The sequence below is a fragment of the Carassius carassius genome, chromosome 16, assembly GCF_963082965.1.
Source record: "Carassius carassius chromosome 16, fCarCar2.1, whole genome shotgun sequence".
NCBI classification, from domain to species: Eukaryota; Metazoa; Chordata; class Actinopteri; order Cypriniformes; family Cyprinidae; genus Carassius; species Carassius carassius.
Genome location: NC_081770.1, coordinates 4,391,042 through 4,418,573, shown reverse-complemented (window position 1 = coordinate 4,418,573; position 27,532 = coordinate 4,391,042). Strand labels below are relative to the sequence as shown.

General features: G+C 32.2%; 1 protein-coding gene across 2 annotated transcripts in view; it reads left to right on the top strand.

Moving 5' to 3' along the window:
* Positions 1-1,140: 1,140 nt before the first annotated feature.
* Positions 1,141-27,532, top strand: part of LOC132159467 (lysine-specific demethylase 4B-like) — a 51,076-nt gene continuing 24,684 nt past the window's right edge. For both annotated transcript variants that reach the window (XM_059568985.1, XM_059568984.1), the window contains exons 1-8: positions 1,141-1,290; positions 5,470-5,866; positions 8,382-8,557; positions 8,840-8,954; positions 9,143-9,336; positions 14,747-14,796; positions 18,680-18,783; positions 24,410-24,547. In XM_059568985.1, coding sequence (XP_059424968.1) covers positions 5,489-5,866; positions 8,382-8,557; positions 8,840-8,954; positions 9,143-9,336; positions 14,747-14,796; positions 18,680-18,783; positions 24,410-24,547 — 1,155 coding nt within the window. In that variant the 5' untranslated portion in view covers positions 1,141-1,290; positions 5,470-5,488. The remainder of the gene's footprint in view (positions 1,291-5,469; positions 5,867-8,381; positions 8,558-8,839; positions 8,955-9,142; positions 9,337-14,746; positions 14,797-18,679; positions 18,784-24,409; positions 24,548-27,532) is intronic.

The window sequence follows — 27,532 nt, the reverse complement described above, 5'->3', positions numbered from 1 at the left end:
TGAGATTTTGTTTGGGCGTAGTACCAAGCTTTCCCACTAGGTCAATCAAGCCCCATTAGCAACCATTTAAGGGTGCCTTCATTTCCATAAATGGCTTTAGTGACCTGAAACATGTTTTTCCATACTTTTCTCAATATTTATGAAGTAGACATCACACTCATAAGTATTAAGGGTCAGTGTGGCAGTATTTGATTTCAATTCAACCTCAAAAAAACACATAAAAGACATGCTACGAGAACCTTGGACTTGCGTTATAGTTCACAATGCATCAAAACAAGGATAATCTATAGTTTTCTATACATTCAAAACACTATACATTCACTATACATTCAAAACACTTTTAGACCTTTTCTCTCTCAAAAAAGGCAATGATATCTTTTTAACGCCATGAAATTGAATAATGATTTTCACTGATTTTTTTCATAATTTCATCTATGCATCACTACTTAAAAAGTAAAGGTCAGAACGCACTCTCTGACTCTGATGAGTACTCTTCTTGCATATCAATAAATTAGTTATTCTGTAAAAAAAAAAAAATATATATATATATATAATATATATATATTTATATAATAAGTCACTAAATATCAAAACTACAGTCTTTAAGCTTTAGGTTCAGACTAAGATATTACGGTTTAAAACGTAATTGCAAGAGGACCCACCGGTGGGCCAGTGACGGTTAACAGGTTAAAAAAAGCTTACAATGCACTCAAGATATTTGTATAGTCAGTAACGACATAGATTATTTAGCTCTTAACTATCTAAAAATATTAGTAGGTTAAGCCCCAAATTTAAATTTCATCCTAAATAAAAGAAAAATGGGGATATAAACTGGTAGATAGATATGTTGTGTAACGTATGTGATCTATATTCTTTGAACACGTTTCCACGTCTTTTACATCGAGAGTTTTTTTTAGGGTTTCGCAAAACGTGTTTAAAACCGGAAGAATGTGGGATATAAAAGGCATATATTTCATATCAAACGGAGACGTGCAGTAAAGTATGTCGTACAGGAAGACACACTATTATTACGTGAAATACGTGATTTCCGTGATAGTAGTTGTACAAACACAACGTGAAAGACCGGTTGAGCCGTCAATCGAGCGCACCAGCCAATGGGAGCTTACGCTTTGGTGCGATCCAGCCAATCACGACACACGTCGCGCTGCAGTGGGCGGAGACGCGGCCCAGCGCTGCTTGTAACACAACCGAGCCTTTGGAATCCAGAAAACGAATAGAATCGAGAAGAAAACCGCGACAAAAAGAGCTAAAAACGAGCCAGAGCTGGAGGTAACTCGATATATACTATCTCTATAGCGCTTTCGGGTCGAGTAAGCGGACACTGGACGAGTTTTTATTGTTATTTGTTTGATGTTACAGAGCAGCGGAGTTGATAAGCTTGTCAAATCAGGAGCATAAACGCTGCTGGGGACAAATATAAGCACACGAAAGCATTTGCACTTGGATACAGGCGTGCATTTGATACATATGTCAAAGTGTGTGATGCATATTGTGTTATTTGAATTGTTTCCCGTGTGGTTTTTCCATGCATTTCGCTTTGGTAGCCATGATGCATTCTGCTGTAGGCTGAACACATACACAAAGGCCATTTAAACCTCCATCTCTCATGCTGACTGAACTTGAGCTGAGCTCAACACTAGGATTTTAACGTGCATTTTGCATCGATTGGCCATTTCTTTTTCGTCCATGCGTGGATGTTCTTTATGGTTAAGCTTCAAGCATATTTTTAATATATATGTAATAAACTAGAGAAAGCGAAAGTTAGTGATAGAAAACTGTCTAAGCTAATAAGACGTGCTTGAGATGAATTTTGCGTGCAATAATTGAATATTTATCTGCGTTATATTTATGTTAACAGACACTTTAGTAATATATAATTAAATTAAATGTAATCGATGCAGTTTGCATGTAGCTAAGTTTTTGTCTGTGTGTGTAAAGGAGTAGTTCACCCAAACATGTACAGTTTACTAAAATATAATCACCCTCATGCCATCCGAGATCTAGATGAGTTTGTTTCTTCATCAGATTCGAAGAAATGTAGCATTCCATCATTTGCCTACTAATGGATGTGAATGGGTGCCGTCAGAATGAGAGTTCAAACAGCTGATAGAAACATCACAATAATCCACACGACTCCAATCCATCAGTTCACATCTTAAGAAGAGAAAAGCTGTGTGTTTGTATGAAACAAATCCATCAAGACGATTTTAACAAAAATGCGTGTCCATAATAATGCTTTCTCCAGAGAAAAAGTTGTCTGTATCTGAATCAGGAGAGAAATCTGCATGCATATTTTGACTTTTCAAGATGTTATTAATTGATGTAATACTTGTGCGTCAGTAATAATGGTCCGTGGGGAAACACAGTGTTCCTTACGTAGTTACAGTAAATGGACTAAACTAATGATTTTTTTTTGTCTTCGAGTTACTCGAGGAATCGCTTCAGCCCTAGTTGTACTGCATGTCTGCTTGGTTTGTACGTGATCTGGGATGATTTTTTATTCAGTTATCGATTATTGAATTCATGCATACATGATCTTCATGATACCATATAATCAAAATAAAAAATTGTGATGGCTGGCTGTCCAGAGAGCGCATGAAAACTGTTTTTAGTTTCTATCTATTATTCATACTATCAGTATTTATTAATATAATTTTTTTATATAGCTAGTTGTAAGAATTCGGTATTTACAGCTAGGGCTGCACAATTAATCAAATTTCTTAATCGCGATTACAATTATGGATGCCACAATTATGTAATCGTTCAAAACGGTAATTAATCACTCTAAATCCACTTATGTTATTCTGCATGCTTAAGATGCGTTTTTTCTTTCTACGTTTTATCTTAAGAGTTTTTCACATTATTTTGATTTTAGTTTTATTATAACATTATAATACTGTTCATATTTTTACTTTATCATTTAAAAAAGAAACCAATCCGATGTATAGTTGACATTTGAGGCTTAATAGTATAGAAACGCGCTAAAAGTTTTTCAGTAAGAGTGATTCCAGCTTATTTTAATATAAAAATATGGTATGCGGTTGCATCAAACAATGGTATAAACATTTTTAAATTTAAATTGTGATAATTGTAATGATTAATCGCAATTACAATTTCAAGGGAATAATCAACAATTATGATTTTTGTCAGAATCGTGCAGCCCTATATAAAACGAAAGTAGCCTATTTCCATGCCATTTTTTAATATTAATGCCTTGAGCAACGTGCCCATTAAAATCTACCTATGCATAAGAAAATATAATGCAAATCATCACGGCTGCCAGAATCTTTGTAACTCTTCTGTGTATTTCAGATTTCTTTGACTCTACTTCAAAATTGTATCTTTGTTTGAAAATGTGCTTTAAAGAATATTTCCATTTCTAGAACTTTCCAATTCAGTCCATTCAGGTTGCATTAGTAAATTGAATGGCATTATCTTTATTTTTGCTGTGAAGAGTAATGGATTTCTTATGGAAAATCATGCAAATATCCAGGTTTTATTTCTTTTTCATGACTAGAGTGTTTGCATGATTCCTTTGGTTGTTTCTGATGAAAGCGTGTGCAACGCAACAGGTCAGACGAGGATTTCAGCTTGGTGACTGTAAAAAAAATGTCTGTGAGATTCTTTTTCAGTGCTTTTTCAAATAAATAAACACAATTTCCTTTTATCAAACATTGCTTTTTTTTATACATTTCTTCATGGCTTGTCCTTTTAATTAAAACCCATCTCCCACTAGAATAAATCCTAAATAACATATAATTTGTACATGCTATAGAACTAATCCACAAATACTTAAAGCAATGTTCTTCTATTTTCTTTTGTATTCATGCAGTTTTTTTTAATTGTTCATTTTGAGATATTTGTACTTAAAAAATAAATTTGTCACATTGCAGAGCCTTTCAAATTAACTACTGAAGATATATGATAAAAATGTGTGAAAAGGCAGCTAAGTACAAGACCTTAAATGTGCGTTTTCCCTTGTATATTCAGTGTATGTCAGAAAATAAATATTTTGCAGTTTAATGAGAGTTGAGTTATTCCTATTTATGATTGACTGCCTTTATTAATTAGTTTTATTGATGGATACGTTTATAGTTTTCATCTTTTCAGTTAATTTCCAGACTGTTTCCCTGAACAGTAGGTTGTAAATGTTATAATTTGAATATAATTATGAATAGATTTTAGTTAAACTTTTCCATATACATTCATAGGAATTAAAACATAATATTGATACTGAAAAATAAATAAATCACAGCAAAGACACTCTTCAACTACCAACTATCATTTATGATTGACTGAATTGAACATTTTTTAATATTGATCTGTATATTAAGTTGTTAGTTTTAGTTTTAAAACGTTTTAGTTCTTCTCAGACTTAAGCATTAGTATTTCTGTCTGTAAAAACTTGAAATAAATACATTTTAAAAATTTTTTTCATTCATTCAAATAAATTGAGAGCTGAAATATTGATGTAAGGAAATAAAACTTTTTTACGGTAATTTAATTAATGATTGGGTGAATATAACAAAATAAGGTTTAGCTTCATATTTAATTTTATAATTGACTCGTTTTTCCAACTTTTGATTTCAGCAGTTTTTCTCTAAATGGTTTAATTAGAAAAATATGAATTTGGTTGTGTTTATTAACCTTTGAAAAACAGGTTACTGATAGTGATGTTCATTCATTCAGGCTTTATGCATTATTGTCTTTATTATCCTAAAATTGATATATGTTTACATGTACATGTTGAGATACTGATGTTAAAAAATAACTTCACAGACAAGTAATTCATCAGTTACCTGATATGATTGACTGAAATGAAGATAAAGTTACATTGATAAATAGATTAATTTTATACTTAAGTTTAAGAAAAAATTAGTTACTCTCAGGCTTTTTGGTATTTCTGGACAAGTTAATAAACTTTTTCATATACACTCATAAATATTAGTGCTGTAAAATGATTAATCACGATTAATCGCACCCAAAATAATTGTTTTTGTTAACATAGTATATGTGTGTATCCTGTATATGAATATTATGTATATATAAATACACACACAGTCAGTATATATTTAAGAAAAATATGGTGTTTATATTTTAAATATATTTATGTATAATATAAATTATATGAATATGAATACATGTAAATATTTTCGAAATATATGCTGTATGTGTGTGTATTCATTATATACACAATACATTTGCACAGTATATACACACATACTATGCAAAGAAAAACTTTTATTATGGATGCGATTAATCGCGATTAATTGTTTGACAGCACTTATATAAATTGAAACTTAAAATTTAACTTTTACAGGAAAGTTATTCCATGACTATAAACAATGATTTATGTTTGAGTGAATTTAACAAAAAAAACAGTTATTTTATACTTTACAATTGATTATTGGTTATTGATTTGTGTTGTTTTTGTGTTTGCGTCCACAGCTTTTGCTGACTTGGAGTCATGGACCCGGCTTTACCTCCAGACCCGAATCCTGAGCCTGAACCGGCTACAGACGTCACTTCAGACACCGTTCAAGATTCTCCAGTCCAACCCACCCTGGATCTGAACCAGCAGCCATGCCTGGAACCAGCTCCAGATCCGGCCCCGGAACCCTCTGCAGAACTGAACCCGAACCCAGAAATAAAGCCAGAACCATCAGCACCAGAACTTACACCAGAACTACCGATCCCAGAACAGGCACCAGCCCCAGTACCGGCCCCAGCGGCCAACTCCTACAAGATCATGACCTTCAGACCCACCATGGAGGAGTTCAAGGACTTTGGGAAGTACATCGCTTACATCGAGACCCAAGGAGCTCATCGTGCTGGTCTGGCAAAGGTATCGAATGGAAGTTAAATTTAAAGTTTTTATTTAAATTTAAATCTAAATGGAAAAATTACATTTGAATTTAAATGTACAATTTTATTACTCATTTGTTAATGTCATGAATAACAATAAACAACATTTTTGACAGTATATAAATCTAGGTAAATATTAATTTATAAATATGCTATTGTTAATTAATGCACATTCATAATTCATTAAAATTAATATGTACAACTTACATATGTAAGGCTGAACGATATATCGTTATCGTATCTATATCTAGATATGAACTTTCAAGATATTACTATCGAAAAAAGCAACGATATAGACAATATAGATTTCCCCTCTCCACGCTCGCCCTGCATACAACTCTGGCAGTCACAACAAACATCAGTTTTACTAGTGCCCTTGAATGCACTGCTAAAGCCAGCGCGCACACACTACCAGGGACGTGGGAACTATATTGTGAGAAGGGGGGCGGCGTTTCCATGGTGACGCGTCATTGCTTGTCACGTGACACACCGCAGCAGCAACAGCGCCGAATGAATGATGATCTGCTTTTATATGAAATATCTGATATTCCGATTGTCAAATACATGCAAGTGGAAGTATATTGTTGTTTATACACCTTTATAACGATCGCGTTAGTTGAGCTGTATGCGCGATGGGCGCCGCCGTGTTAGTTTGTGCCGCAGACGCAGTTCAGAGAATCGGATCTGTTGGATTTACAACCTCTATGTTTACAACACGTGAATTCATCCACTTCTCCCGAAATACTTAAAAGTAAGTGGCTGGTGAACTGGGAGTAGAATAGAGTAAACATTGAAGTTACTTTCACAATGTGTATTTGATATGAATAATGTATTTGATATGAAGCCGCCCCCCCAGCCCCCCCGTTCCAACGTCTATGCACACTGTACAGAGACAGCAGATAAATTAGAAAGAAAGAAAATGAGTGCGGGAGATAATGTGGCTGGTGGCAGTGCAGAATCTGACTTGGTGCCAAACCATAAATCATCTTCCATAATTTGGAAGTATTTTGGATTCAGAAAAGACTAGAGTGACGTGTTGTGCAGGTCGTGCTTAGCAAAAGAACACGTAGTCATATCGTATTGTATCGATATCGAGATATCTGGCATGAAAATCGAGAAATGAAATTTTGTCCATATCGTTCAGCCCTACAACTTGGAATGTTATACTAATATAATGACCTAAAATTAGATTAATAAATGATGTAAAAGTGTTATTTATTGTAATTTCTTATTTCAGTGTGTTATCTAATGTTAACGTATGTAATTTACTAAAGCAATAAGCCCCAAGAAGCCATTGTTTAACAGCTAAGGTGCATTGGATCGTGCCTAAAATCTCTTAGTTGTTATAAATTCACTGTAAACCACGGCTTCACTGGGCTTATTGTTTTTTAAAAATGTTTTTCCATATAGGAAGTAAGGTTTCACACAATAAAACATATTAATAAAGTCGAACGTGGCTTAACTAATCAGAATCAAGGACCGGAACTGTCCGTTTTATAATGAAAAGTTTTGCCCAAGTGGATTATTATTATTTTTTTTATAAAACAATGACATCAACATAGTAAACTAGTGTTTTGTTTTTAATGTTAATAATACAATGCATTAATTGTAAAATACAATTACATTTAATTCAAAGCTCAATTTAGTAAAAATTATAAGTCAATATATAATTAAAATCACAAAATTTAGCAGTTTTCTTAAATTAGGTGGGTGCATATATTAGTTTTTTATCAGTATTGTAAATTTCAGTATCCCTTTGGCCATTTGAAAAACAAAATGTTTATTGAACAATATTTCATTTTTAAAGTAAATTTTTATCTAAATTATTTTCTCAACTTTTTACTTTTCATTAAATTGCAGAATTCAAATACATAATAGTACAGAACATAATACGTTTACAGCATTTATTTATCACAAAATTTAGCAATTTTCTCTGTTGCTTTCATTAAATTATGTGTGTACATATATTAGATTTATATCAGTACTGTAGATATCTGAATCATCACTGGCTAATTAAAAAACGTATTATTAAGATTTATTTTTTAAAATTAAAACATTTTTTAATAAAATGTAGCAATTTTTTTATGTCTTTTCATTGTGAGTGTTCGGATGTATATCAGTAAATAATAATAATATTTACTTTTTAAAGACTTTTTATAAACATTCTCCAAACTATTTGCTCATCATTAAAATTAAAGAATGCACATAAAATTACAATACATAATACTGTAAGGCCATTTAACCATATTGGTTAATGCGAATTTCTACACAACCTAATTAAACTTTTTTTTAACATTTCAAGTTGTATTAATTAACAATAATTAACAATTATATATTTATAAATCAACATTGAATTAAAAGGTCTGTAAATGCATTTATTCATATTTTTTTCCAAGTTTAAGGACTTAGGAACAAACACAATGAAATGCTTGAATCAGTTGTCTAATTGTACAGTTGTTGGTCACAGTTACTAAAGTTCATGCGTTGTTATTAAGGTTATTCCGCCGAAGGAGTGGAAGCCGCGGCGTTCCTATGAGACCATTGAAGAGATGGTCATTCCCGCTCCCATCATGCAAGTGGTGACCGGCCAATCAGGACTCTTCACTCAATACAACATCCAGAAGAAGTCCATGACGGTTGGAGAATATCGCAAACTGGCCAATAGTAAAAAGTATGCTTTGTTTGATCAAAGCCAATTCTTTTATTACATGCAATGTAGTTTCTTTGTAAAATTTGTCCTCGCTTATCTGGACCTTCGTGTCAGTAACTTGACTTTAATTTACAATTAACATCGCTGTTTTTTGGGGGGTATTTTTAAAAAAATATTGACAGAAGAGTAAATGTTTGTATATAAATGTGAGACTAAGTGTGCACTTTTACTGCAGCCATTTTTTTCTTCTGTCCTTCAAGCTTAATTTATACTTTAACTTTGTATTTTCTTGACTGATCCCAGGTACTGCACCCCTCAACACAAGGACTTTGACGACCTGGAAAGAAAGTACTGGAAAAACTTGACGTTTATGTCGCCCATTTACGGCGCCGACATCAGCGGGTCACTTTATGACCCGGTAAGTCACCTTTACTGTGATTAGTGTTTGACATTGGCAACTAGGTGTTATAAAAGTTTTTTTTTTTCATTTCAGTTAAAGTTGATTTTATTTTAACTAACAAATATGATTTGTTTAGGGTTTTAGTTACTATAATAACTCTGATTAGTAGACATATGCATGTGTTTATGATGTTTTTTCTTCATAAGGACATCACGGAGTGGAACATCGGCCATCTGAACACTCTTCTGGACATGGTGGAGCAGGAGTGTGGGATCGTCATTGAGGGCGTCAACACGCCATACCTCTACTTCGGCATGTGGAAAACCACCTTCGCCTGGCACACGGAGGACATGGACCTCTACAGCATCAACTACCTGCATTTCGGCCAACCAAAGTCCTGGTGAGCATCCTACGTTCACCATATATGTGCGTTTGGTTGAGTTCAAAAATTTTGAGAGTTTGTTTTTTCATAGTTTTTTTAACTGATGAAATAGATCAAAGTGATAAAGTATGATCATTTTGGCAGTATTTTACCAAATAAATGACTTATTTTCATGCTTATTTAGTATTAGTTTTTTTGTATTACATTAAAGCAATTAATTTTCAGTATTATATGTAAATATACTCTTAAAATAAAAAATTAATATTACAGCAACACTTTAAAATTAAACAAAAATTTATTTTTTCTTTTCTTTTATTTTCATTAGCATTCAATAAACTTGTGTATTGCTATAGTTATTTTTTTTTTTTTTAATTATGTCTTAGGAATAATTTAATGTGATAAACAGTATTATGTAACAAATGCTGATGAAAACATTTAACAATATTTTGTTAAACTATTTTGATATTTGGAAGTTTATAAATTATTTGGCATTACTTACAGGCAAAGGCATAGCAGTTAAAATTATATTAGTCTTCTTTTCATGTGCATTCAATGTATGTGTGTAATTATATATTTATATGATATATTTTAGGCATCAATTTCTTTTTGGTACACTATATTATCCCACAAATGCTGTATTACAATATTTTGTTAAAGTAAGTTTAAGAAGTTATTTTTTATTATGTTTTGCATAGGCTTGATATGTGCATTTAGTTGAACTTAGAAGGTTTAAAGCAGTTTATTGGTTATTTTTTAACACATGGTCATTTTGGCAGAATTTTACCAAAATATAGCTTGACGCTTGCAATATACAACATTTGTGAAGATATAATTATGATCCATCAGTTTGATTGACATTTAGGCCCAATGAGTGTCTAGCAAACTAGATTTATGCTTGATTTTACAGTACAAACCTGCCATGGGTGCAGTATGAAGGAACTTAAATATAGATCTGCTTTGGACCTCTTGGAGGCGCTGTTGTCATTCACATCAGCTGTAGACATTCAGGATGATGTCATCGAGAGAGATGAATTATGTGCCTTGTGCTTTGTCTCACTGTATCTCCCTGTTGCCGCATTTAAACACACAACAGGCTTTTTATAATGGAGCAGAGCTTTTCAGAAGAACTTGGTTGTGAAGTAAATCCTCCAGAGAATCGTTAGGGATGATATACGTGAATGAGATAATGCTGAAGAATATGTGTCATGCTTTAATTCAATAGACAGAAGAATAAATGTACATTGAAATCAAGGTTTTAACAAGAACAGCTGATAATAATTGACTAAAAGATGTGAAATCCAAGCATAACATCCCTTGATCGAAATCAAAATGCTGTTGAAATGACTTGGTATTCTGTTGGTTTGTTTTCCTGAAGTTCAGCTTGACTTTTCCTCTCCGTTCTTGTGGATAGAGGCTTTAATACTGTATTTTGAGGTTCAGAATACACAATTTTCCGGCTGGGCGTCTTTCTGGTGCTGAAAGAGTTCAAATAAACATGCTTTCAGTGTCCTTTTTTTCCACATGTGAGACTTTTTTCTTTTATCACATCCCCCCTCGCTCTCATGTTGCATCTTCTCCCTGGTGTATCCTCTCATTTTTTCCCTCGTAAGAGAAAGATGCAAGTGTGTTTTGCACACTTGCACACAAGTCCTTGATGCCCTTGGCTTGTGTTGTCTTAAAGAAACCCTGAACATTAGACGCAGTCTGTCGAACAGAGGGATATTTCATCCATCTGTGTGTCTTTTAATCAAGCTGGAAAGCAGTAGTAAATCAAGGGTGTTTTCAGCCTTGGAAAAGTTTATTTAAAACTGGTGAAAATGTAAAATGAACAACATCGGGGCTTCAAAACGTGCATGAGATGAAAAGCATAATAGGTTGCATCAAGGAAGGAAGGTTTTGTGATTTGAAGTGGAAAGTAGGAAGTGTTTGCAGTAAACAGCAGGGTTTCCACAAAATGGTGGAGTATTATCCAGGACTGAAAAGCCAAGTTTATTAAGTGATTACATTTTTATTTATTCATATTTTTAATGATGCTGAGTGTTAAAATTTAATATTTATTGTGAGAGCAATCTATACAACGTGCACCAATAATCACAAATAACTGGGAAAGTCATTGAAATGCATAGGTCACAAGAAGGTATTTAAAATACTTCAGAAATTACATTTTGTTCATTACGTAGTCTAATAGAAAATGCAAACAAATCTTCTTGCAGTTGTTCAAGATTGTAAACTAATTAATTTTTCATAAAATCTAATTGGTTTTCATAATAAACTTTCTTTTGTCAGATCCTTTTATAAAAGTGCACAGACAACGACTAGTGCTTTTTGTACCAAAAAGGCTCCGGTAAGGTGCGTTTTTGTCAAACATCAGTCATTCTTATCCGCACAGTTTACTCAGAAGTACAAAAATACACCAATGTAAATGTTACACAAATGCAAAAGTTAAAACTGCATCTATTTCTTTAAGAAACATTGTTCTATTCTTTATTTAACTTCAAAGTTTTCATGTTAAAAAGAATGTTTTCATTTTGTGGTGTGTAGGTATTGCAAAAGAGACCTCATAACATCAGAGTCTACATGTAAAAATAATGTTTTTATAATGAAAATGTTTAGTTCCCTGATCCAAAGTTGGTTCCCAAATGAAACCGTGAATGGTAAATGCAAGAGTTAACATCAAGAACCCCTTATTTAAAAGTTGCATTAAGGTTATATTTAAAGATAGTGCTTGATGCTTGTCTCTGTAGAGTTTAATGCATAGACATGAATCATGTTGAAAGGGTCGTAGCATATGTTTGGCTCCGGTAGGCACAGGTGTCCAAATGGATAAGGGTGCAAAACTGTGATTCTTTAAGAGGTCTTGTGTAAGTCTTGGCTTGCTCTCTTGAGTTTTTTTCCGTCTCCATTTCTTCTGTGTCCTCATATATCTCTGAAGTGTTAGCTCTTGATGTCTCTAGCTAAGTATTCTCTCTTTCTCCCGCTCTCTGGAGGCCTTATCTCAAGTTAACTTTCCGCACAGCAGAGAACGGCTAGGCTCATGCTCAGAAAAAAGGAAAGTGTGGAAAATTTACTCACCCTTCAACTCTGCTTAATGCAACTATGCATGCGCTCATCCTCCCCACCCAAACACCCCCTTCTGCTTTTGAAATTGAATCCATTTTACTTTTCTGGTAATTACAGTATGTTAAAGTGTGTGTGGTAGCTGTTTGCCTAACCCTCTGTTCAGCCACTGTGAAATTAACTTCATTCGCCTCCAACTCTCCTCCCATCAAAGTCATAATTCTCGCCGCCTCCTGAGATCTAGTGTCAGATTCTTAAAGATTGCGGAGTGGCCCGAAGTGGTGTGCATGCTGCCGGAAATAATCGCTGAGCGAGGGAATGCTGCAGCTGAGAGGATAGCTTTATCCTTATTGCTTGTTTTCTTGTTCTTGTCCTCTTCAAGACGATGACAAATAAAACCTTAAAGCTGCCGGTGGTGTCGATGCCGTTTGGCAGGTAGGGGTTTTGTGTTGCCGCCGTGGGATTGGAGAGAGATTGTTTCTGGGAAGTGAAGTACGGAATTTTTTCATGGGCCGTAAACAAGGTAAATGGGATGCGTCCCTTACATAAGCCCAGGCACCTATGTTCCCTTGTATCAAAATCTCAAACGGTGTTTAGTAGGTGCTTTGTGTTCATTTCATCATTCCGGTGGTACTAGAGGAACCTACAGAAACTGGAGGCTATCCTTCAAGTGGGTGTTTACAGTCACACCAAGTCAAGCACCTTGGATTTACCTTGATTTATGGTGCCCCTGGTGTGATTTTCATCAATATTTGCCTTCCTCCCCAGACAGTTCCAGATCGAATAAAGCAACTTTTGGTTGCCAGATAGAGTTACTGTTAGCTTGATCTGGTGGGGTTAGTGGGGTGTAAGGATACTCTTGCTGGCATTCATACCTTAATTACAGCTGCCCATCAGATCCAGCTTTTTATGTGCAAGAAAAGGAGAGAAAAAGCAATTATTATTGATTTGTGGAGGCACCTCAAAGACCATACTGAATCTACTACAACCAGTGTCCTTAGAGTTGGGGTGCTTATGCCCAGCCTTTCATTGGCTCCGTCTTTGGTGTTTCGGAGCAATAGATGCAAAAAATGCATGTCATCATGGGAATTGATTAGAATTCATGTTTGTTGCGGGTCAAGGCCTATTAGTGGCATCCTTCAGTTTTTTTAGTGTCCTGCATTGTTTTAAGACACTGTATGAAGGTTTAAGTAGTGTCCGGATCCCCGCGTGCACTTAAATTGTGCTTGGTCTTAAATATTTTTGAATGCAATTCTAGTAGAGTAATTTCTACATGAAACTGCCAACACAATGGCACTGTTTCTAAAATATATGCCGAGTCCAGGATCATCAAATTCAGGAGGTATAGTTTATTTCAGACAGTTCAGTTAATTATGAGATTGTGCTCCTGCCAATTCCATAATTATATGAATTTGGGAAACACATGCTGCTAACTAGCAGCTTTCTTAGCTTGCAAGTTTCCATCTCCGTAGATCTTATTTCCATCCTGTACTTGTTCCCGTTTGGTTAGTTCATAGCCAGTTTCCATCCCTCTTTGTTTTCCCTCCATAATACTTGTAGTTTTTCTCCTTTAACTTTTCAGTAAAAGCAACAACACATTGTAAAATAAAACAAATCTCTTCTTCTACATTACATTAGCTGCATACAAAAACAAACCTTTAATCCATCCACTTGGTATTCAGTTGACTTTCAGACGATCCTGCGCTTGTGTAGAGAAAACCACTGCTGTGAAATTGGCCTGTGTTTAACTAGAAAGTGCCACTCGCCCATAAAATCACCCGTTTTGCCTCCTGCTGCCAGTAGAGGGCAGTGTGACGCTGCTCAAAACCCTCCTGAAGCCATGTTTCCCTCATTGTGAATGTGTGATTTGTAGCTTGAGCCCAAGGGAGGGTGATGCACCGGATTTGCGTTCGAGGCCTCGGGAGGGTTTCGGCTCTCCGGAAACTTGAGGAAATAATTAGGCTAATACAGACAACGTCAATAACAACGTCAAGCGAATTGAACCTTTAGAAGATATTGTGCTGTTTCCTTCTCCAGCAAAATCATTTCAAATTAAGCAGCACAGCACAATCAGTATTAGCACTGCGCGTGTTTGAGCCGATTAGCCAAAATAAATTGGCTCTCACGCAGTAATTTTCCAGGCTTTGTCTCAGTGACGTTTGAGTACTTTGTCTTTAAACTAGCGTGTGACTGGTGAATGTGAAATAGGGGTGAAATGTTCTCTGTGTGTTTTATGATTTCGAGGGCTGTGTGATGATCAGACAGCGAATCTCACAGAGACGTCTCGCTGCGCGTCCCTCAAGTGTCTTTCCCTCTCGTCTTTTTCCATTGATCCTGCTAATTGATCTCGGTTTTTTCCTCTTCTCCACAGGTATGCCATTCCTCCCGAGCACGGCAAGAGGTTGGAGCGGCTGGCGCAAGGTAAGACCTCCATTCGCTAGCGTGTCTCCATGCAGAAATGGAGCATGGTGGGTTAGCCGATCAAAATAGAGGTCATTTGCATATAAAAGTCTTAAAGGAAAAGGAGTGAAAACAGAAATGTTGGAAACGTTCTTCTTCTTTAGTGCAAAAAAAATAAAAATAAATAAATATATATAAAGCACCATTATAGTAGTGTATATGAGCTGCACGCTGTATTACATGTCTTTTGTAATTGCACAATAAATTTGTGTGAGGAATATCCTGCAAATTGATCTCAGTTTGTTTTACTGAAGGAAGAAAATCATACAGGTTTGAGTATAAATAATGGCAGAAGTTCATCATCGGATGAACGATTCCGGTCTGAGAGGGAAAGTCCTGTTCTGCTGGTCTTTTCCTGCCCCAAATTACACAAACAAAACATTGCCGTAATCCTGAATGAGGTGCGAGACGGTGCTGACAGAAAATCCTCTCCGCACCTCTCGAAAGTTTGCGGAGCTGTCTAGGAAAGCCCTGGCGTCTGCCTGTGGTTGTGTGGATCATGAGATGTGAAGATGTTTGTGCGTCTCTTAGATCTGAGGCTGCTGTACTTCAAAACGCTACCATAAACCACGTACACAAACTCCTGTCCCACTTAAACAAACACCCTGCTTTCAGTGATCAGCTCTGAGACATCACACAGAGAACAGACGTATATACAAACACCTACAGCATTTTCATACCACAATTCGTCTTTTTTTTATCCTTTGATAGAAGATTAATGTTATATTTTACTTTCATCAAGCTTGCACTTCATGTTTATAAATCTGAAATAAGACTTTTATCACTATATATATATATATATATATATATATATATATTATATATTTTATAAATTAAATTACATTTATGCATTTAGCAGTCGCTTTTATCCAAAGCAACTTACAGATCATTCAGGCTATCAATTTTTACCTTTCATGCGTTCCCGGGGAATCGAACCCCCAACCTTGCGCTTGATAAGGCAATGCTCTACCAATTGAGCTTCAGGAACACTTTTTGGGTCATCTCTTTTGCAGTCTGCGTGATGAATATTTTATATATATTTTTAAATAATCAAATAAAAATGTACATTTTTAATTTAAGTATTATTTTGTTTTTATTTAAATACTATATATATATATATATATATATATATATATATATATATATATATATATATATATCTACATTTAAATTAAAGTTACTGATGAATCACGATTGTATTATATTAAAAAAATACTAATATCATATGTTATTATTGAACAGTATTGTTTATTCCGTTCTTATATATATTATATTCAATAATTATTAACCTTGCTCTTATTTATTTTTATTTGTTGTTTTGTTTTTATTATTATTTATAGTAAATGTTAACAAATAATAATAATGAAAATAAAATTAAGTGCTTTCATAACGTATATTTATATAAAATACATATTTTATCTCTCTTTTGAATATAGTGTTTCATTTATTCTTCATAGATATAGATTCAAGATTATTTTTGAAATATTCAGATCTGTATTTTTAAATATGCATTTTATTGTATTTATATTAAATATGTTAACAACTGTATTGTTTTGTTTTCATCTATATAACATTTTAGCACCATTTCATACAAATTTATACTTTCTAATGTTTATGTTTATATATGTATTCTAACTATGTATATAAAACATTTTAACATTTTATAAATATCCTTAATTTTATTATTTTATGGGTGAACACTTGAAGTGCTAACACAATGATGAATCATGATTTCTGTGTGAAACTCTTCACACGCGCGTTTCTAATGGTGTATGCAAAACTCTTGTACTTCATATCTGTGCATAAAAATATGAATTCACACTCCATCGCCACGTCCTTTTCGTCTGTTAATTCTGCGTTGAAAGACGAAACAAAGGCAGTCGCGGCTCTAAATGACAGTATTGTACCTCAGCATCACTCTTCACACCTAAGAGTCAATCCGCTCCATTCTCCTGCAGGAGGAACAACTCCTGTAACTCGCATGATTTCCAGTGTTTTTGGCTGGAAACGTTTTATGTTCAGCGCTAAAGAGGTTATGTAGTTTATATCGATGAGCTTAAACTACAAACATGGACTAACAGACGCAAAAGTTTTTTTTTAATTGTTATTGTATTTATCTGTATTATTATTTATGTTAATCATTGTAATAATGTTTTTATAGTAGTACAATTGTATTATTATTTTTTTTTATATCTGTGCATCTATATAAATGTAAACACAAGATGATTTTTATATATATATATATATATATATATATATATATATATATATATATATATATATTCAGAGTAAGTTTTAAGTTGTAACTTGATGCTGATCAATCTTGATTTCTGTGTAAAACCGTTCACACGCTGGTTTTGCGCACAAATACACGCGTTTGCACCGTTAGCGCAGGAAAACCACTGCTTTGTTCAAAAAGAAGCAAAACTTCACTTGTTTTAGCACGAGTGTTTCAACAATAGCACGCTAAACAAGGAGAAAATGGCCGATGAATTATCGTACTGTCAAGTTACTGTGGCAAAAGTTCTCTGCTAAGTGAAAATTACTCAAAATCTGCCGTATTTAAGCCACTTTGTGGCTAATGATAGAGGCTGCTTATGAATCACGCTCTAAAATGGTGTGTTTGTGCTATTGTGCCATTTATCAGACGTTTTGGTTGTGTCGTTGTGACCTTTATTGTTATCTTTGGGCAGGAATGTGGAGACAATTATAATAATTAAAGGCTTTCAGCATGATTCAGCGCGCGGCTGATGTGTTTGACCCACGGCGCACCGACGCAGCTTTTACCCATATCCTCAAAACCGGCGATTATATGTTTTGCGCTTAATAAGCACTCTCTACTGAATCTCCACAAATGATTTCACTGTAATGGCTTTACATCGGTTCTGTGCTGAAGCCCTGCTCTGTACCAACTACATTAGACAGTATGCTAACCGGCATGGGTGTCACTACGCCATTTTTGGGGGGCTATATTAAAGCAATGTGCCCCATGAAGCCGTGGTTTACAGTGAATATATAACAGCTAAGGGGCATTGCGTTGTGCCTTAAACCCCCTTAGTTGTTATAAATTCACTGTAAACCATCTACATAGTAAGGTTTTCACAGAATAAAACAGAGCAAATAAAGTGTAATGGTCTAAATTAAAAACAGTATTCTTCCACCAAACAATGTAGTTCTTCAGAAACAGTTGTGGTTCCAACAGAGTGGTTGCCGAGCAACAGACAAATGTAAACAAACACAGTGTGTGTTTGTAGTGTAATTTACAACAGCTTTGAACGCGACTCAACCAATCAGAATCAAGGACCGGAACTCTCCGCTTTATAAAAAGATTTTGAATATAATAATGATGATGATAATAATAATAATATCATGATAATAATGTTAATAAATGAATATGTAGAGTAATATATTTAATTTATTTAAAATGTATTATTAGTATACAAATTATTAATTTTAATTGAACATTATTTAATATATTTTTCATGTATAGGACAAATGATTTTATAATATTTGAAAATGTATTTATAAGGATTTAATTGTATAAGTAGTAACAACAGCATCAGCAATAATAATATCATACTAATAATGATTGTTAATCTAATAAAGATTTATTTTATTTTAATTTATTTTATTTCTAATGTATTCTAATCTTATTATGAATTAAAATGAATTGTTATTGTTAATGCATTATCATAATAGAAGTTAATAACAATGAATTACATAATATCCTCTAATAATGTCTGTCTGTAATGTCCTTTAAAGATCTTCAGTCTGTTTATTTCAGGGCTTCATACATTGGCATCGTCTTAAATTTGCCCTTTTTGCTGTTTGTGGCTTTCTGCAGGTTTTTTCCCAGGAAGTTCTCAGGGCTGCGACGCATTTCTCCGTCACAAGATGACCCTCCTTTCGCCATCCATCCTGAAGAAATACAGCATCCCATTTGATAGGGTGAGTTATTCTCACATTGTTGCATCACTTCCTGTCACTCGGACAGCACAAATGTTAATTCAGATAATACGGCTGGTGATAACTGGAATAAATTGAATATGATTTTATCAATGCAAACGATAAGCATAGTGGTTCACGAAATCAAACATTGATTTTTGTAATATTATTCAATACATTATATAATAATTAAATAATCAAAAACTTATCAGTACAGCAAATTTTTTATTCTAATTATTTATTTAGCATTATTATTGTTAATATTGTTAGTAAATAAAGTATTACTGAAATGATAATAATAACAACAACAAAAATATGCATTTAATTTATTAATTTAATTTATTAATTCTATTTATTTTATTAATGTTCTGTTAATATAATTAGAATTGTATTATGCAGATTATTAAGTATTTTTAGTTTTATGTCATTATGGAATCATTATTAATAATTCTAAATTATAAATACAGTAGTAATAATATAAAATTAATAAAAAGTAAATAAGTATGCAAGTTAAAAAACTTTGCTTTTAATAATTTATGTACTTATTATTTTTAAATAAATATCACTGATATAAGATTTCATTTACAATTTGTTGGTATATTAATTTAATTCTTATATATTATTCGGATTATCACATAAAATGAAATAAATTAAACAGATTTAAATTTCATTAAAAAACATTTGAAATTGAAATAAAATAAACTGTAAATTTATTAAAATTTTACCAACTCTGAAATAATAATATAAAATATATATATATATTTTTTTTTTAAATGCCAGTTTATATATACTTTTTCTCCTTCAGCAACATCATGCGATCTTCATGTTCTTAGAGTTTGATTCAGTAATGATCTAAATATAGTCCAGTTTATATAAGTTGGTCTGTGTGTTTCGATGTTGCCATAGAAATGGTATCTGATGGGACTTATAGAGATCAGCGCATCCATAGCAACCCAACAGTGCAATTTATATTGACTGAGACGCAAAGAGCAAATCTATAAAAGCCATAAAAGATCAGCATAAGATCAGGTGGGCTATATAAGAGGATCAGATATAATTTACACGTGTGTCATATTTGCGAGCTGATGAATTATCAATCTATTCATTTGTAATCAATAAGACACCTAGCTTTACGGTTTTTAATGTTCCCGTTTTTTTTCTGTGTAAAGTATCAAACTTCTGTGAACAAAGATTTTTCCCAGTTTTGTATCTGAATCTGCTACATTTGTTAATGTTGACACATAAATCCCTTCTGCAAGTTAATATGTAAAATAAACGAACAACAAATAAAATGACTTTTTATTTGCATTATCACTGAAACAACATTACAAAAGATGTCTAGATTTTAAATGAAAACATGACTAACAAAAGTTTGTCTTATAACATGTTCGAATGTTCAAATAAAGCATTTGAAAACATTTAATAAAAAGGTAAACCTCACATTTCAGACTTTAAATAAAGAAATGGGTCATTGTTTTGTCATTATGCAATCATTAATAATAATAAATTATAAATTTTGATTATAAAATTTATGTGATCATGCTGATAATTTGCATAATACATTTCAGTTATTAAAAAAAATTAATAAGGCATGTAACGTTATGAAAATGTATAAACATGATTATAGTGTCCAAAATTAATGAACTAAAGTGCAGTTATCGGTTAACGATTATCGGTTAAGTTACGGTTATTTATATCATCACGGTATTGTTAAAACGTGCTGGAAATGTTCAAAAAGTACTGACACATAAATCCCTTCTGCAAGTTTTATATTTAAAATAAACAACAAATAAAATGACTTTTTGTTTGCATTATCACTAAAACAATAACATTACCAAATTGTTTTTAAATGACTACATGACTAAGTTTGAAATGTTCAAATAAAGCTTAAAACGTTGAAAAATACGTTTAAATAAAGACTTTAAATAAAGAAAAGGGTTAAGTCCAAACGATAATTGATTAAATAATGATAACGTATTTTATTTACTTCCAAAATATTATTAGATAACTTATCTGGATTGTTTAAATGTCTAGAATCCACATAAGCTTGTTTTTCATCAACCGGTCAAAATTGACATTGCTTCCAGTGCACGCTTTTTCGTGAACATGGTTTTTCTTAAAGAAAATGCATCTGAGATAGCTACTCTTAGTAACTTATCTATTTCACACAGTTGTGGGAGTCTCTGAAGATACGTTATGCATGCTAATTCTAATGTAGGCTTATGTAATGCTTATGTTGCAGGCCGCCTGCATGTAGAAATTGTAGTGTTATAGTGCTTAGCTTTGCATTCAAAGATGGCAAGGGTGCTAAACTTCACACACAATTTTAAGTATATTTGCTCAACAAACGCTCTTTATATGCCAACCACGGACCCCTGCTAGCGTCCGCGCCACGGATTACATTTCAATTTACTCCGCCGCCCATTTCCGTCCATGCAAATTAGTCATTTCCACAGATAATTCCCATTGTTATGAGCCGGAGACCCTCGCGGTGAGATTAAACCGGGAATAAATCTCTGTAATGAGGCTAGATAAAGTTCAGCACAGCTATACGTTATGCTCAACCCTTACAATCCTGATTTTGACTTCCACTGCTCCTCCATGCGACGGATGTTATTGTCACTTTTGAGTCGATGTGACACTCGGTGGAGCTGGAGTGAGATGAAACAGACAGGGAGAAGCTGAAGTGTTGATTTCAGCAGGTTTCCTGTCTGTCTGTCTCTCTCCGTGTGTCTGGGGACGTTATTAGAGCTTCAGCTCAAACTCCTGCTAGTGAACAGTCGGTGAGAGTGTGAGGAGTAACCCAGGAATCATGCATTAAATCTCATCCGCTCTGCCATTATGGTGACAGTTAAGATTGCACGAAACATACCACAACACTTAATACCAATATATAGGAAGTTTCTCGGATGCTATACCTTGGTATTCTTTTAAGTACCTTAATGTAATGTCAACATGAAATCAAAATGTACTTCGATTCTTGTTGAACAACCTGTTACACTCTAAAATACACAAAAAAAATATTTTATGTTAATTTTAAGAGATGTAAAATACTTTTCAACGTTTTTTTTTTTTTTGCGGGTCAGATTTTTGAGACTTTTTGAGTCTTGTTTTTGGTTCTTTCATTTTCTGTAAACTTGCGTTAATATTTGGTGGGAAAATGTTTCAAAACTTATAGACACATTAATATGCTATTAGGTTTAATAATTATTTAAAATAAATACTTTTTATTATTTATTTCAAAATATTTTACATTTTTAATTTATTAACAATGCATTAATGCAAAATTAGTCATTTTCATTTGTATTAAATATTTTGTACATTGAATATATATATGATATTTAAATAATATCAGATTTATTTATATTATTATTTAATACAAATGTACAACATTGACAGTGAATTTCTCTGAATGTATTTTTATTAAAATTATATTTTTTGCAATTTGATTTTTTTGTAATGCAAATGTACACCATAATACCAGACTTTATTTTTACAATTAAAATAAAATTAAATTTTAAGTTATTAAAACTTAACTTTTAACTTTTAACTTTTAACTTTTATTACTCGATTCAGTTCCAGTAAAAATTAGTTTTGTCATATTATTTTTATTATACTTTTTCATGTTATTTTTGGTGCTTTTTAACACATTAACATTTTTTCTTTTGTTTGTTCATTGTAATTATTTTTAATATTTTTTACTTTAATGTTGTTTTTATATTTTATTTCAAATGTATTTATTGTATTTTATTTAATTTATGTTAGTTTGAGCTGTAATCGTCACTAACACAGTATCGCGTTCTCTACAAGTGTGGAATTAATCTAATTTCGTTAACGGTAGAAATGCCTGAGGACTAATTCTACGAAAAACCAGACACGTAGCAGAGAAATATAACTCCAAACAGCATTAATGAATCTGACTTTCTTTCTAATGGATGCCAGTGTGATGCTGAAGAGTGACTCCACTGATCACAAAGCAAGAAAACGGAGTGAAATGAAAATATTAATTAGCTAAGGCTGGCTAACTCTCGGCCATGCTCCACGCCTCCACCTTAATTGCGCTCGTAGCATCTGGAAATGTCTTTCCAGCGTTTCGTTTGGCCTGCGGCTGAGGGGCCCGAGGTCTGAAGGAGACGATAAATTGAGGGGAGGCTAAGGATTTCTCACAGCAAATTTCTTTTCCCATCAGCCACTAATGGCTGCAGATATTAGCGCTGGAAGCCGGCGTGTTTCTCGGTCCCGGCTGATTTTCCCGCGACAGCTTTTTCTCCCTCTGAAGTGTCGTTTGCAGCTTAATTCAGCAGTTATTGGCTCTTTCATCAAAGTACAGTTCACTGAGTCCTTTAAATGTTGCCTTCGCCCAGATCACTGTGCAGCCGGATGAAATTAATAATATGTAGGGAAGCGGAGCAATAGCCGGGAAAAAATTTAACATCTAGCGCTTCCATCTTCAGAGACACATGCGTCCCATGAGGATCAGGCAAGAGCTTCATGATTATTACACATGCAGAATTCACAAGAAAGTGCTGCACATATTGACATTCAGACTCCAGTTATTTGCAAGGACACTGGAGCTTATATATATATATATATATATATATATATATATATATATATATAATGTGTGTGTTTGTGTGTGTGTATATTTCATTTCATTCTATCATTTATTTGTATTGTATTTTTATGCTTTTGTTCCTTAATTTGTTCATAATTTTTCATTAATCCTTCATTTTGTTCTTTCACATTCATAATTCTCTCTTGCTTTTTTGTTTTATTTTTTATTTCTTATTTTTTAATTATCCATGCATTCATTTTTAAATTACACATAAGTTTTTTTTTTTCATTTGTCATTTTTCTTAAATTTTTCTTTCAACTTCATAATTCTTTGTCATTTATTTTTTATTTTTACTTTGACGAAATAATTTTTATTTAAATTTGTTTTAAAGTGTTCATCTATTAGTTAAAAATTCAAACAATAAAAGTAACAAAAGAAATAGGTTGTTTAATTTATTTTAGTTTATTATTATTTATCAAATTTTAATTTTAATTTTTTTTACTGTTAATACCTCACTTTTTATGAAATTAAATTAATTGCATTAAGTTGACATTTTAGTTGATAATCATTAATTTATTAATTAAATAATAATAATAATCAAAGTAGTTTATTCCCTTTATAAGTCAATTTAATTTAAAAGTATTAATTCATATGTAATTTGACTTTTTATTTTTAAGTATTCATCAAATAAATAGCTAATAAATGTTGTTTGTTCCTTTTGTTTATTTTTTTGTTTTGTCAATTTGTTCACATGATTTCTTTAATTTTTCGTATACCTTGTGTAATTTTTTCAGAGATCACCATGATGCTAGCATGGAGTTAAAAACTGAATAAATAAATAAATTCATTGTTTTTTTTCACAGCTTTTTATCGAATACCATTTTAGTAATATTTTTTTTTTTGCTATAAAATGCTGTACTTTTTACAGTTCTCCAACATTGGCGTAAGAATCGAAATCTCCCACTTACGTATTGCATTGTATTAATTTTGTGCGACATTATAATCAGCACAGATGGCGTAAAACAGTGACGTAGATTTTGTGATGATTTAGCTGTTGTTGTCTGTCTCTCGTAGATCACGCAGGAGGAGGGCGAGTTCATGATCACGTTCCCCTACGGATATCACGCTGGATTCAACCACGGCTTCAACTGTGCCGAGTCCACGAACTTCGCAACCCTGCGCTGGGTCGACTACGGCAAGATGGCCACGCTGGTGAGCGCGACTATACCTCCACACACGACTCTTTCACTCGTTCTTTTCTGCTTTCGTTAGATACTTCACATACTTTCATTCATTCTTGCTGCTTCGCTCCTGATTCATTCGTCCTTTCATTTGATGCTTTTGTTTGTTTTTGTTTGCTCGTTCACAGCCCTTCACCTTTTTTTTCTTTCTCTTGGGTTTTGTACAATTTTGTTTGTTTTTCAGTTGAATTTTCCTTTTTGTTTGTCATTCGTTTTGTTTGTCCTTTCTTTTCATTATCTTCTTGTTTGTCCTTTTCACTTGATCTTTCTTTTTGATTGTTCATTTTCTTTCTTTTTCGTTTGTCCGTGTTCATTCTTTTTGTTTGTTCTTTTTCTTTTTCGTTTCTTTTCATTTGTCCTTTTTGTTCTTTTTTCTTCTTTCTTTGTGTTTATTTCTTTTCATTTGTTCTTTGTTTTTTTGTTTGTTCTTTCTTTCTATTTGTCCTTTTCATTGTTTTTTGATTGTTCTTTTTGTTTCTTTATTTTTGTTTGTCCTTTTCATGTTCTTTCTTTTTATTGTTTTCTCTTTTTATTCTTCTTTTTCTCTTTTTGTTTGTCCTTTTTGTTTTTTGTTTTTCTTTTCATGTTATTTCTTTGCTCTTTCTATTTATTGCTTCTTTTTGTTTGTCCTTTTTGTTCTTTATTTTTTCTTTTCATTTGTTCTTTCGTTTATTAATTTTGCTTGTCATTTTTGTTTGTTTTTTATTTTTGTTTGTCCTTTTCATTCGTTCTTTTTGTTGTCCTTTTCACTTGATCTTTCTTTTTGATTGTTTAGTTTCTTTTTCGTTTGTCTGTGTTCATTCTTTTTGTTTGTCCTTTTCGTTTCTTTTTCCTTTTCTTTTTGTCGTTCTATTTGTCCTTCTCATTGTTTTTTGATTGTCCTTTTTGTTGTTTGCTTTTCTTTTGTCCTTTTTGTTTCTTTATTTTTGTTTGACCTTTTCATGTTCTATCTTTTTATTGTTTTCTCTTTTTGTTTGTCCTTTTTATTAGTTTTTTGTTTGTTTGTTTGTCCTTTTTATTAGTTTTTTGTTTGTTTGTTTGTCCTTTTTATTAGTTTTTTGTTTGTTTGTTTGTCCTTTTTATTAGTTTTTTGTTTGTTTGTTTGTCCTTTTTATTAGTTTTTTTGTTTGTTTGTTTGTCCTTTTTATTAGTTTTTTGTTTGTTTGTTTGTCCTTTTTATTAGTTTTTTTGTTTGTTTGTTTGTCCTTTTTATTAGTTTTTTGTTTGTTTGTTTGTCCTTTTTATTAGTTTTTTGTTTGTTTGTTTGTCCTTTTTATTAGTTTTTTTGTTTGTTTGTTTGTCCTTTTTATTAGTTTTTTTTTGTTTGTCCTTTTTTTGTTCTTTCCATTTATTGCTTCTTTTTTTGTCTTTTTTGTTCTTTTGTTTTTCTTTTCATTTGTTCTTTCGTTTATTAATTTTGCTTGTCATTTTTGTTTGTTTTTTATTTTTGTTTGTCCTTTTCATTCGTTCTTTTTGTTGTCCTTTTCACTTGATCTTTCTTTTTGATTTAGTTTCTTTTTCGTTTGTCTGTGTTCATTCTTTTTGTTTGTCCTTTTCGTTTCTTTTTCCTTTTCTTTTTGTCGTTCTATTTGTCCTTCTCATTGTTTTTTGATTGTCCTTTTTGTTGTTTGCTTTTCTTTTGTCCTTTTTGTTTCTTTATTTTTGTTTGACCTTTTCATGTTCTATCTTTTTATTGTTTTCTCTTTTTGTTTGTCCTTTTTATTAGTTTTTTGTTTGTTTGTTTGTCCTTTTTATTAGTTTTTTGTTTGTTTGTTTGTCCTTTTTATTAGTTTTTTGTTTGTTTGTTTGTCCTTTTTATTAGTTTTTTGTTTGTTTGTTTGTCCTTTTTATTAGTTTTTTTGTTTGTTTGTTTGTCCTTTTTATTAGTTTTTTGTTTGTTTGTTTGTCCTTTTTATTAGTTTTTTTGTTTGTTTGTTTGTCCTTTTTATTAGTTTTTTGTTTGTTTGTTTGTCCTTTTTATTAGTTTTTTGTTTGTTTGTTTGTCCTTTTTATTAGTTTTTTTGTTTGTTTGTTTGTCCTTTTTATTAGTTTTTTTTTGTTTGTCCTTTTTTTGTTCTTTCCATTTATTGCTTCTTTTTTTGTCTTTTTTGTTCTTTTGTTTTTCTTTTCATTTGTTCTTTCGTTTATTAATTTTGCTTGTCATTTTTGTTTGTTTTTTATTTTTGTTTGTCCTTTTCATTCGTTCTTTTTGTTGTCCTTTTCACTTGATCTTTCTTTTTGATTGTTTAGTTTCTTTTTCGTTTGTCTGTGTTCATTCTTTTTGTTTGTCCTTTTCGTTTCTTTTTCCTTTTCTTTTTGTCGTTCTATTTGTCCTTCTCATTGTTTTTTGATTGTCCTTTTTGTTGTTTGCTTTTCTTTTGTCCTTTTTGTTTCTTTATTTTTGTTTGACCTTTTCATGTTCTATCTTTTTATTGTTTTCTCTTTTTGTTTGTCCTTTTTATTAGTTTTTTGTTTGTTTGTTTGTCCTTTTTATTAGTTTTTTGTTTGTTTGTTTGTCCTTTTTATTAGTTTTTTGTTTGTTTGTTTGTCCTTTTTATTAGTTTTTTGTTTGTTTGTTTGTCCTTTTTATTAGTTTTTTTGTTTGTTTGTTTGTCCTTTTTATTAGTTTTTTGTTTGTTTGTTTGTCCTTTTTATTAGTTTTTTGTTTGTTTGTTTGTCCTTTTTATTAGTTTTTTGTTTGTTTGTTTGTCCTTTTTATTAGTTTTTTGTTTGTTTGTTTGTCCTTTTTATTAGTTTTTTGTTTGTTTGTTTGTCCTTTTTATTAGTTTTTTTGTTTGTTTGTTTGTCCTTTTTATTAGTTTTTTGTTTGTTTGTTTGTCCTTTTTATTAGTTTTTTTGTTTGTTTGTTTGTCCTTTTTATTAGTTTTTTGTTTGTTTGTTTGTCCTTTTTATTAGTTTTTTGTTTGTTTGTTTGTCCTTTTTATTAGTTTTTTTG